Source organism: Choloepus didactylus, chromosome X, assembly GCF_015220235.1.
Source record: "Choloepus didactylus isolate mChoDid1 chromosome X, mChoDid1.pri, whole genome shotgun sequence".
Taxonomy (NCBI): domain Eukaryota; kingdom Metazoa; phylum Chordata; class Mammalia; order Pilosa; family Megalonychidae; genus Choloepus; species Choloepus didactylus.
The window spans coordinates 55,828,272-55,840,602 of NC_051334.1; the positions used below are offsets into that span (position 1 = coordinate 55,828,272).

Here is a 12,331-nt window from a genome sequence, read left to right on the forward strand (position 1 = left end):
CTAGCTCCTGCTACCAGTCTGCCTTACTTTGTGATTATGGTCTACAGTGGTTACACTAACCCCAAAGTGTGGCTTTCTGAAGGGGAGTCCAAAGGTCTGGCTCTCCCATTCACTCAAGGAAACATTCTAGAGAAGTCATCCAGCTTCTCGGGATTTCAGCTTCTCCATCTACAAAATTAAAGGAGCTGGACTAGCAGATTTGAGAGGTGGTTTGGTAAGGTGAAAAAAGACAAAGGTACCTGTTATGGCTGCTGCTGCCCCCCATCTGGAAGGTGCCACCTCGCTGCACAGCAAGGCGAGTATACTGGACCCCACGGTTACCGCTCAGGCGACTGGTGAAAGCTGGAAGGAAAGAAAAAGGAAACTGACACTGGGGAGGGTGGTGGTAAGCTGGGTCTAGGCAACACAAAGAGGAAAAACAGAGCCTCATGTGGCCAAAGATGGACACCCCAGAGCCCTCCCACTTGCCTCCCTCTGTACCTGGGCTTCGGAGAATGGCAGACAGTGCAGAGGTGCTGCTGTGCCCAAAAAGACGTTCATGCATGAGCTGCCGCTGCCGTGCTTCCTGCTCTCGCCTTAGAGCTTGAGCCTCAGCTGCAATATCAGGTGGCATCACAGCCAACACGCTGTCCTCCATGTCCTCTAGAACACTACGGCGCAGGTCTGATGGCAGAGTCTGGATGAAGGTCACAGGATCCATGGGGGTGTCTGAGCTGGCGCTCTGTGCCAGTTCTCGTCGTTGTTGCTCAGCTCTCTGTTGTGCCAGCACCTAGGGAGCACAAGAAGTCAATGGGGGCAATATCTACTGCCATGCAGCCAGCCCCACCGTCTTTCCCGCTTACATACTTCCTCCTGAATGGCTGGAGGCAGGGCAGCCAGGAACTCAGGGCTCACTTCAGTCACACCAGGAATCCCCACCACTGCAGGAGCTGAGTTGGCTGTTGAAGGGGCAGTCCGGGTTGGTGGACGAATGCCTAGCTGGTTCTGCAAGACTTCCCGGCGGATGTCATCAGGCAGAGCAGCCAGAAAAGAGGGGTCTACACCCTCAGGCAGACTGATACCTGAGAGGGGAGATGCAAGATGTGAAGGGACCCACAACTCTACTGATGTCTAGCATGTGCTTGTATGTAAGAAACCTATGTCACTGCTTGAGAGAAACGAAGCGTGTATGTCCTCACTGCTTGCAAAGGACACAGGACACAGTGAGGGCCCACACAACACCTCCAGGCTCAAAATCTGTTGTGTGCCGGTTCACTGCTTACACTCTCACTTAATGTTCATAAAGATCCCGCCATGTAGAAATTTTCACCCCTCAACGTCAATGAGGATCACAGAAATTAAATAATCACCCTAGGTAGTTCACATTGAACCCAAGAAATTATTTATTCCAAATTCATGATAAACTCACATTGCTTTTAGAGGAAAGAATTCAAACCCAGAGGGAAAATTACTTCCCCAGTGTTTTGCTGGGGAAAGCTAGGGCCAGAAGCAGAATGGCTCCTGACCTAGTCACACGGTGAAAGGCGCCACCTTCAATGACTGCAACTTGATATGTTCATTCGACCTTGTAAAAGGGCTTGGAATTTAACGATAAGCCTGTGCTCTTGGCTGTTCAATTCCAAGAAGATCAGTTTCACTCCAAAGCCTGAGCTCATGCCATTATGCCACAGCAACCCCTTACCGCCAGTATTTCTCCTGTACATATGCCCTCCATTCTGGATGGAACTATCTGACTAGTGGACATTTCCATGCAAAGGGCTACAAGAAATGTCAACAATCTCAGGATGTCCTGAGCATACGTGACGCTCACCTGCAAGGGGATCTTCTTCTTCGCTGCTTGTTGAAGGCAGTGGCTCTTCCAGGATTCCTCGGGAATCGGCTCCAGAGATGGCCACAGCAGAATCTCTGGTTGAAGAGCTTTCAGAAGATGCAGGGGGAGAGCTGAGGGAAATCATTTTCAGGTTGTTGTCTGTGTTATGGTTTCCCTTTATAAAGTATTCCTACAATACCCCTTTCTCACAGAAGCCAGGTGGATCTCCCCAGTGTAACAAGCCTGTCTGTTTAGTAAGTACACAAATGGGGCTTCAAATACCTTCCAAAATATTCTGAAATTCTGCCCTCCTCTTGCCCACACAGTGCTTACCTGTCCTCAGGCGGCTGGGCAGGCTCCCCTGACCCATCACCTCTGCCTTGAGCTTCTGCCACAACTGGAGGGACATCCCCAGGGGTGGAGCTGCCTGCTGTGGGCTGCTCACAACTGCCAGCTGCTGAGGTGTCACCCACAGCCTCCTCCAGGGTACAGGAAGCCAGGCTGCTGGTGTCCATGGGAGAGCCTTCCAGTTGACTGCTGACAGCTGTCAGGGCGTCAGAATCTTCAGCTCTCTCTGGTGAAAGAGAGGCTAGGAGGAAGTCAAAGCGAGAGGTCAGATCTCTGTCTAGAATAGGGGCAAAATTAAAAAAGCAGCAACATGACAAAGTATTTGATAGAAACACCTCCTCAGGAGCAGTCAGATCAAACTGCTCACTTCCCTCCTTAACCCCATGTTGGCCTGCTCTTCCCCGTAAATCTTATCTGCTTCTTAAGGTTCAGTTCAAGCCTTTTCTATCATTTGTTTAACATTTACTATATTCTAGGCATGCTTGTGAAACATCTTCCCTAGGCACCCTAAGAAATGGAGCCTGTCACTTTCAGATTCCCTGTAGGCACCATTTGAACATGAAAGTTGGTTCTGGTTACCTAAACAAGGTCCCTTGAAGGAAAAGAAAAACTACACTTTAAGGTTTCTCCAGAGCACATCACAGGCAGTGTGGCATAGAACAGGATGGCAGCCACATTTCAATTTAACACGGGGAACACTGTGCTGAGAAGAATTTTGAGGCCCCATTTCAAGTAGGACATAGTGCCCTGATATGTGCCAGAGTATGGGAGAGCTGTTAAGTGTAGGGTCACATGCTTGCCATCCCTGGAACTGCTGAAGCAGAGCAAGCTTCAGAGTAAGACAGATCTGGATTTTAATCCCAGTTCAACCACTTACTGAGCATCCTTGGAATAATGATTTCACTTCTGAGCTTCAGTTTATTCATGGAGATAATGCCATCTGCTTTGTACGACTGGTTTTAAAGAAGTTACTAATATGCCTGGCACAATAGCTCAGGAACAGAGTAATTACCTCAAAAATTGGTACATATTATCATTGTAGATATTATCATTAACATCATTAGATACTCAGATTTATAACCACTTAAGGAAACACAAAAGTAACCTCAACTTTACCTAAGAAGGCTCATGTGTAAACTGATTCCTGAGCTCCTCCTATTCTCTAAAGTAACAGAACAAAGAAAACTACAAAAATATCCATTCTTCCTTCCTTTTCCAGTCCCCAAAACTTGAAATTCTACTCACTTATTGTGGGAGCTGGAGACAACTCCATCTGAGTCGTTTCTGCTTCTCCACTTGGCCTTGTGGGACCCAATTCCTCTGGCTCTACAGGCATCAATAGCTGGGTAGAGCTGTCCCCGTCTCCAACTGGGGACTGCAGCTCTTGAGGAATCTCTCCTAAGGCTGGTGGGGGTGGGAGTGTTGGCTGCTGTTGTGAGGGTTGCAGAACGACAAGGGTATCCTTGGACTCAGAAGTAGTTGCATCAGTTGAAGATGGAGTTGTTGGGTAGCTATCAGGCATAGGAGTCCCATCTTTCGTGGAAAGAATGATATTGGTGGTTATGGGGCTGTCAGTCAAGGATCAGGGGAGCCACCTGATCATCACATGTAGCTTGACAAATGTACCACACAGCCAGAGATACAGGATTCTCTCCCCCCTCCCCCCTCCCCCAACTGCCCCAAAGAACAGTTTGTGGCTGGTCTGGTATACCCAGGCTGAGGGCTAAGGCACAGTGCTCTGCCCCAAGAACTGGGGATCTGACTCCCCCCATATCTTAAGAATTAAATCCCTTCAGTGCCTCACGTGGAAGGGGAATATTTCAGGCCACGTAGATAGGCTGAGGCTAACTGTCTCTGTAGGTACACAGAAAATCTACCCACCAAAAACCTACTGATTCTCCAATTTCCTCATCTATTGGAGTAAGAAGTGGTCTGAATTTTCCTCAAAACTCTTAAAGCACACTTTCTCTTCCAACTCCTACTCTATTACTGAGTAAATGAAGTCATCACATAGTTGAAGAATAGAAAATGTTTGAGTTCATGCCTGAAGTTAAAAAAAAATCAATTACATGCTCTAATCAATGAAGGACAAATTACTTTATGATGACACGTGCTTCACCCTAAATATCATGTCCCCTTCCACCTCACTTTTCTTACAGTCCTGCTTAACTAAAAAACATTATAATTTTTTCTGTCGGAGGCAACCCTACCAAGACTAAGTGTGAATATGCTACACATCAGGGAAAGTAGTAAGTTGTATGGTTATCTTCCAATTGGGGCCTAAAATCCCTATCCCATAACAATACAACTTACTACCTCACCCCGGCATGAGCAGAATGTTATAGCAAGGCTAACAGGACATTACACCTGGTGACCGACCTTTTGTGAAACCTTTTGCTAAATTAAGGGCACCAGGATACCTACCGTCTTTCACTGCTTTAAAAAATATTGTGTAGGCTTTGGTACAATCATTTCCCAACTCAGGTGCTAAGGGACAGAAAATGTAGGAAAGCGAGAGTTCTAAGGAAACAGGGAGGAGGAGACATATAATACCACCAGATATTAGAATCACAAATGGCTCATGATCATTGTTAAGATTAGAAGGACTAGAGAGCATACGGTAGGAATACCATTTAGTCCACAGAGCTACCTTCCTCAAAAGCAGGTTGCCAAGACAATGGTTCCTAGACTTTTGGATTCCACAGACCAATAAAGTTTAGATAAAAAAGAAAACAAAATGGAGACCAACATAGGGTTACCAGTTTTTAGTTTTGCCATAAAAGAAAAAAAAAACTCATCATTTAATAAAAAATATTTTGATACAAAAGAACCAGGAATATATATGTCAAAATTAAAAAACACCAGACCTTTGAAATGATTAAGTTCAACTTGTGAAAAATTTAGTTAACTTCTCTTATTCTGTTCATTTCCACAAAGGACTGGCATTTGGGAACCACTGTCAACAGGTATTCTCATGAAGTTCCACACCACGGTGGTCACCAAAGGACAACCCTTTAAAGATGTATATATGCTCAGTTGCAGAGAAAAGAACTGCAGTCAGGAAAGGGAATAAAAGGACACATGACCTGGCGACTACACATGCCGGAATGAAACACAGCATAATCAGAACAAAAACCCGAATAGATCCAGTCAGAAGGGAAGTGTACCACCGTGGGAAAGACAGTAGACTGTATAGTTATCTCCAAGATGGGGTATGACCCTAAAACTATACAATCTACTACCTCATCCCACAGAGCACCAGTGTTCATTTTCAGCCCACATGGGCCAGGTACTTGGAAGGGTCAGGAGAAAGAACCAATCAATCTGTTAGTAAGAAGTTTGAGAAAAGGAAGAAGAATTACCTGAGACGTTCTGTTCAGTAGAATCGTTTGTCTTAGATGCAGTACACTGTAAAAAGAAGGGACAGATCTATGTGGAACTTTAAAAGCATAAAAGATAAGAGGTCAACTGTAATAGTCTCCACCTCTCACATATACGATCTGGGAGCTCAATGACCTGGATGGAAAAATGCTTCTGCCGTGTGAGAAAAGAAAGATCACTATGATGTGTAAATATCTATGCCATTTCTCTACGCATGTTCATGTTCAAGGATAGCTTGGGGAAGAAACTGCCTGGTAGCCAACTGAACAACTATAGGAAATAATAAAAATCACCCCAGGGTTGAGCATGACAAGTCCCAAACACAACCATAAGACTAGCAAGAATTTCTTAAGAGTTTATCTATTTATATATATTTCCCTTCCTTGGGCCTTTTTTGTCTTCTCTAGCTTTTTTTTTTTTTTAAATCTATGCTAGGTTTGCTTATTCTCCATCCTTTTTCATGTGCTTGAAACAATGTTACTGTTTATTAGGTAAAAGTTCCACATAAAGATATCTGTTAGCTCAAGCTTGTTATTATAACTACACATTCCAATATTCACATTTTTTATTTATCTGATACTCTAATTGACAAGGGGGTAATGGTAAAGTCTTTCACTAACGTCTTTTAATTTCTTTGTATTTCTATCACTTTTTATTTTGTCTATTTTATATTTTAAAGCCACACTGCTTGAGGCCCCAGAAGTTTCAAGAAAAGGTAGGTAGGTAGGTGGATTCTTTCCAAATTAAGATCCTGTTGAGCCCTAGAGAATGACATGGGGTTCAGGGTAGGAATATTCTCTCTGATCTGAAGCCCAAGGTTGACTTACTCAAATGATGGAATGGGGTCATCTTGGAAAGGTTCCCCACACTGGCAGTTTACTGAGAGAAATGGAATTGAGCAACCAAGAACTCTGGCTTATTTTTAAATTCTATGCCCCTTCACCAAGTCAAATGATCTCGTCAAGTTGCAGACATGAAGGCAGAGACTACACAGTGTGATTGTTCTTCTGGTTCTGGCTCTAGCTTTCCCCAGTGAGACACTGGGGAAAATAATTTTCCCTCTGGGTTTGAATTCTTTCCCCTATAAATTCTGAGTGTATGGTGAATTTGGAAAGAAGTATTTCTCAGATTCAATGTGAATGTCTTAGGATTTTTCAGTGACTCTCACTGCCATGTGTATGCCAAAACCATATGAAAGTTAAGGCAGACAGAGCCAAAGGTGAATCCTCCCAATCCCTGGGAATCACCTGTGCACTTTGATCCCTGTTCGCCTTATCTTCTTTGCCTTTCTCAGTCATCTTTGTTTCTTCCTCAGCCAGTTGTTTCCTGCGTTTCTCCCGCCTTTCTTCCAGCTCCTCATCTCTCAGGAATTCCAGGTGATTGACAATGGGCACTTTAACCACTATATCAAAGAGGCAAAGATCAGAGGCTGCTCTGCTGGGGTAAGAGAGAAAGCCAAGAGGCAGACCTAGTGGCCAGAGAGAATCAGGGAAATAGTTTTCCATGCATCTGTCCCAGCTCTGGAAGTCTCACTGCCCTGACAGCCAAGCTGCTACACACCTGAAACACAGTCGTGCATGCTCTCAGCATCAAGAACTTTGCATTCTTCTGTCCAGCGGGTCAGGGCTGTGGGGATGCTGGACAGAGTTCCTGTAGAGGAACAAAGGAAGGAGACTGAGGTTCTTGGCCTTCTCAAGTATCAACGGATACAAAAATTAACAGTATTTCCCTAACGGGACCCAGTGTCTACCACTATGTTTGGCACAGGCACAGGCACCTAGAAATACTAAAAGTTTTTATACCCTCGGCTAAGTCATTGAGTGGTTTGAGCTCCAATAAAATGGGATTTCTCCATGGCAGATACTAATCTGCTTTCCTTCAGGCAGGGAAAAAGAATTTGAGAAAACTCTATCCTCCCTTTCACCACACAAACTTGCCTGCTTGGCCGGTAGCTGTGCTCTGGTCATGGAAAAAGTCATCCAGTAATTCATCATCAGACCGGGCAATGATGTGGACGTCATCATTACCAACCAGCAGGCGGGCCCGGCCCCGGCTTTGTAGAGGGAGACTGCTGCTCAGCTGAAGGATGTCAGCAGCAGCTGAGGGACCAAGCAACCTGTAGGGTGAAGGTGGGATACAATGGTCACTGTAAGTCCACAAGGCCCCTACAACTTGTCATAACTGCACAATACTATCACGGACCTTACCATACTGCAGAGAAGTCCTAGTTATTTTTCTGACTACCGCCATCATTTCGAGAACTTTGAGCAGAAGTGGTACATTATTCCATAGTCCCTGGCACAGAGTGTCACTAATAAGCTTCTACATGCTAGGCATTGCGTTAGGGTTAAATGCCTCCATTGTAAACTCTCACTGTAGTGTATACGTTGACCATTAAAACACCTACCTATATCCTTTCCTTTCACTTAAAATTTTTTCGTCCACTAAACTCTAAACCCCTCAGGGCAGGGATCCTGCTCTGTCTTTCAGTGCTTGGCATATAATATGCTTAGTAATTGTTGACTGTATGCACAGGGCTCTTAAGCAAAAGAACATGTCACACAATTTTGTATTCCCCAACAGGCTGCACATATAACCCACAAAGAAATAGGATAAATATCTCATTAGTGTGTGTGTGTGTCAAGCGCATGGACCATTTCCTCCCAGGTCAGGACAATGCTGAAGCCCAGTGAGGATTCTTACAAGAGTGCCAGTGAACTTGACAGGTCTTCTTTGTAACTCACCTCTGAAGTATAAGAGGAGGGTTGGGCTGGCGATTCCCAGGGTAGTGAACATGAATGGTGTGGCCAGTATTGGCGGTCAGCTGCCTTAGGGTTCTCTGACTACGCCCGATGCCCTGGGTGAGACGAGTGGTAGAGGAGCCACTGCCCAGTGTCAGGGAACTGTGGTCTGCATGGCGTACCATCAGCGGGTGGGTGGTAGGGATATTTCCTGGGGATGGGGGGATGTCTGCTGCAAGGACAAAATGCAGAGAGGTCAGTGCCAAGAAGAAATTTCTTCCACGGTTGTCTCAAGCAGAACCATGTCTCCTGGGCCTTACTTCCTCACACGGAAACCTGAGCTTTGTCCTTTCTCCCTCATTCCCACACCTAATCTACGATCACTGGCACTACCATAGCTTATGTCACCATCTCTCATCTTGATACTGCAACAGCCTCCTAAACAGTACCTTCTCCCAATCCATTCTCCACACTTCAGCCACAGTGATGCTGCTAAGCCCCTCAGAAACATGCTGCTCCCTCTACCTTGAAGACTTCTCTCCCTCTTCTTTACCTGCTTTATTCTTCTTGGCCTGACTTTTACAGATTGGGTTAGATAACCCTCTACTTTGTGCTTCCTTATCATACTTCAATGTAATGCCTGCTTACTTTAATTCCTAATTCACCATAAGCTCCTATGAAGGAAGAGGCACTGTATCCCTAGTACCTGGGACACAGTAGGCACTCCTCAAATATTTTTTCAATTTGCTGAATGGACAGAGGCTCAGTTATAAGGAAGACTGATGAAAATCACAAAATCGCAAAGAGAATCACAGAAAAGAAGGCAACTTGAAAATCATCCAACCCAATACACTTTTTTTTTTTTCTTTTCAAACCTTTCATTTACAGGTGACAAACTGAGGCTCAAAGAGGTAAGAGATTACTTGGCCAAGACAACAGACCAGAACAGTGCAGTGTTTTCTACTATATCATGCTTGTCATTTGTGGTCAAGACCTGTCTTATCAAGGTAGCTTGATTATAAGGAACCTGACTCTCTAACTTGACGGTAGAAGGGAACTTTGACATTGATGGAGAGGGAAGAAAGGGATTCACTCCCTCCTCCTGCAAAGATGTATCCTTGATGAACAGGGTGAATATGCTCAAATCTACTCCCCAATGCCAAGCTCAAAGGTGTCTCCATCTAAATCCTCAAGATCCAGTGTTACAGACACAAAGATTATTGTTTGCTCTGCCACTGTAATATGCACATGGGTGCCTGATGCAGTCAGCTTTGGTTTATTTTTTTTTTTCAAATCAAGTAAACTATCAAGTTGTCCAGGCTCTAAAACGGCTGCCTGTTTACTGAGGTGGAGAGATCAAAGGCAGCCTCTCACGATTCCTTCTTCTAAGTACATACTACTGAGAGAGATGGATTCAGATATCCCTTGCCCCAGGAAGTCAGTATAGGAAAGAAGTGCTCTTATGTATCAGCTAGATAGCTGCTCTGGTTTACTGCTTGGCTTACCCTAGAGAAGGGTATAAGAATCAAGAGATAAAACCCAACTGAACCCCTGTATCTTACTAGCACTGGAGAACATGTTGTCAAACTCAATGATGAGATCATCCTCCCGGTCAAAGCGCTCAAATCGGACCAAGGGAGAAGCGTTCATATCAGGGTAATCCTCATCCAATTCCATCTCAGAGCCATCGTCGTCATCATCTTCATCTCCCTCTTCACCTTCATCATCCTCCTTAAGGGGAAAATAGGAGATGGAGAATTGCTGGAGATAAGGATTTTCTGAAGTCTGGTGTCCCGGCCATATTTGCACATGAGGGAGGGAGGCGCTGATGCTAGCAACCCAGACTGATGGGTTTTCTCCAGCTTTGTGTTCCCATAGAAGAGGTTGTCTGAACCAAACCAAACACAGTCCCCCCTCACCTGATCATCTTCCTCATCTTCCTCCTCCTCCTCCTCTTCATCCTGACTATCATCCTCATCCTCGTTACTGCCACTGCTGTCCTCTTCCTGAGTGTGCTCCTCCTCATCCTCAGGGTCCAGGATATTCATGGAATCTAAAACAAAGGGAGCACATTGGAGGACTACACTGAGCAGCTAGAAAACAGGCTATTGCGCAGGCCTGCAGATTAAGTGGGAAGGAGATGGGTTATCTGACTCTAGGAGAGGAAGAACCAGATCTGGGGTGATGTACAGATTTAGTGAGCCAGCCATGATTTCCTAAGAGTGCCAATCAATGCCTCAATACACTGAGCAGGGTGGCCGAATGTGGAGGCTAGCTACAGGGTGGTGGCCTGAGGAGCCATGGTTTAGAAGTCGGCCAGGTCTGCTGGTGCCCCCTTGCCTTTCCAGCCCTACTTTGCTATTGACTGCATCCTGTTGGTAAGAGGGGATCTGGAGCGATGACTGCAGGTGGGTGAGAAGAAAGCGAACCAAGTAAGAAGTGACAAACTTTGGGCAAGCAGTAGTAACGTGTTAATTGAAAAACTGGCTGAGGATAAAGTGGATGGTGTATGTCAGCGCATGCAGACAGATGCTTCATTATTCTGTACATGTGGGCAGCTGCCTCCAGGAAAACCCTAGTATAGTGTCTGTCAGACGTGCAGGGCAAGAAGGGAGGCCTTTCTGGCCTCGACACTCTCACCTTCTCGGTTGGCCTGCAAGGTGGAAGCTTGGCTGAGGTTGGAAGGAGCTTCATCCATCAGCACGTCCTCTTGTGATTCATCCTCTCCACTTCTGCTCACTGAAGGTTACAGAGCAGAGCCTTCACTGAACAACAGAGGACTTCCCTTTCCAGACTGGGTGTGCCTAAAGAAGCTATGTATACCTAGCAGATATCCACTTTCTTTGAATGAGGGAGAAGACCTGGATTCTCTGCTATCAACTATGTAGATGAGCTTGGCCAGTCACTTTACCTGTCTGAGTCTCAGTTTCCTCATCTGTAAAAAGGGATGATCACACTTGCCCTGCCAATCCCACTATTTGTGAAACCACAGAGGACACCGGGTGTGAAGAAGCTTTGTAAAATTTAAGAATACATGTCTACTTCCATTTATCCGTCAATTTACTTGAGTAAAATAAAAACAACACACACACCCCCTTGGAGTCAGGTGATAGTAGGGAACCTTTGCTGTTTTCCCCCTGAGACATAAAAAGGGCCACCCTTAGGGAACAATCACTCCTGTTACAGTACTGAGACTCAGAGGCAGAAAGCCTCTGGGTATTGTTGAAGAATTGAAAGGAAAGAGCTTTCTTATTGTCCAGCCTTCTCTAGGCCTCCATGAATAAACACTCTTTCAATGTGCCTGATGTATATCATCTTATACTGATGGTCACCGCCCCCCATCCCACCAACCCCACACAGACAACACTTCAGACCTGCCATAGGTCTATAGATGGCTTGTGAGTTTCTCATCTTTAAGACTGTCAACATCAAGACAAGCAGCAATCTAGGCTGGCTATGAGCCCTTAGGCAGAGCTGAGCAAGCAGATGATGAGAAAAAGGGTCCTCCCAAGAGAGACTGAGACAAAGGAAGAGGCTATACTCAGTTCTGGGGCTCTCACCTATAATTGTACTGTTCCCAGATCCGCCATCCCTCTCAAGCAACTCATCTATCAGGTCCTCCAGCTCATTCTCAACCTGGAGAGAAATAGAACATATATATGGATACACACAAGTCTATTATTGTGCTAGCATGGAAACCCTAAAAAGGCTAGCAAGGGAGTATGTATTTCTAGGACAATGTGTGACAGAAGATGTTACATAAAAACCACATGCTTGGTGCTAATAGTACAAAAACTACCACGTGCTGCCAATCCACATCAGACTGTCCTTCAAATGGGTTCATCCGAATTATCTGGTACCAGGTTAGTCTTTATGCTGCCCAGGAATATATGCAAGTCTCCTTAGAGCCAGCAGTTTAGGCCTGTAGGCTTGATTTCTTACCCATGGCTACCAGCTTCAGAAATTACAATGCTTTCTTTTGGGTCTTAGAAGACTGTTGTTTCAAGCTTTAGTGAGAGCTGGTGCTATAGGCATAAGGTGATGTGAAGGA

General features: G+C 45.2%; 1 protein-coding gene across 15 annotated transcripts in view; it reads right to left on the bottom strand.

The window, feature by feature from the left end:
• LOC119523165 (E3 ubiquitin-protein ligase HUWE1) overlaps positions 1–12,331 on the bottom strand; it is a 193,630-nt gene that overhangs the window by 15,596 nt on the left and 165,703 nt on the right. For 13 of the 15 annotated variants that reach the window (XM_037821953.1, XM_037821948.1, XM_037821960.1 and 10 more), the window contains 15 exons: positions 11,841–11,916; positions 10,921–11,019; positions 10,200–10,333; positions 9,843–10,011; positions 8,284–8,512; positions 7,477–7,655; positions 7,100–7,189; positions 6,787–6,941; positions 5,521–5,566; positions 3,404–3,691; positions 2,144–2,399; positions 1,811–1,941; positions 847–1,061; positions 481–769; positions 240–342 (listed from right to left, as the gene is read on the bottom strand). In XM_037821953.1, coding sequence (XP_037677881.1) covers positions 240–342; positions 481–769; positions 847–1,061; positions 1,811–1,941; positions 2,144–2,399; positions 3,404–3,691; positions 5,521–5,566; positions 6,787–6,941; positions 7,100–7,189; positions 7,477–7,655; positions 8,284–8,512; positions 9,843–10,011; positions 10,200–10,333; positions 10,921–11,019; positions 11,841–11,916 — 2,459 coding nt within the window. The remainder of the gene's footprint in view (positions 1–239; positions 343–480; positions 770–846; positions 1,062–1,810; positions 1,942–2,143; positions 2,400–3,403; positions 3,692–5,520; positions 5,567–6,786; positions 6,942–7,099; positions 7,190–7,476; positions 7,656–8,283; positions 8,513–9,842; positions 10,012–10,199; positions 10,334–10,920; positions 11,020–11,840; positions 11,917–12,331) is intronic. The other 2 variants (XM_037821958.1, XM_037821961.1) reach the window with 2 other exon arrangements.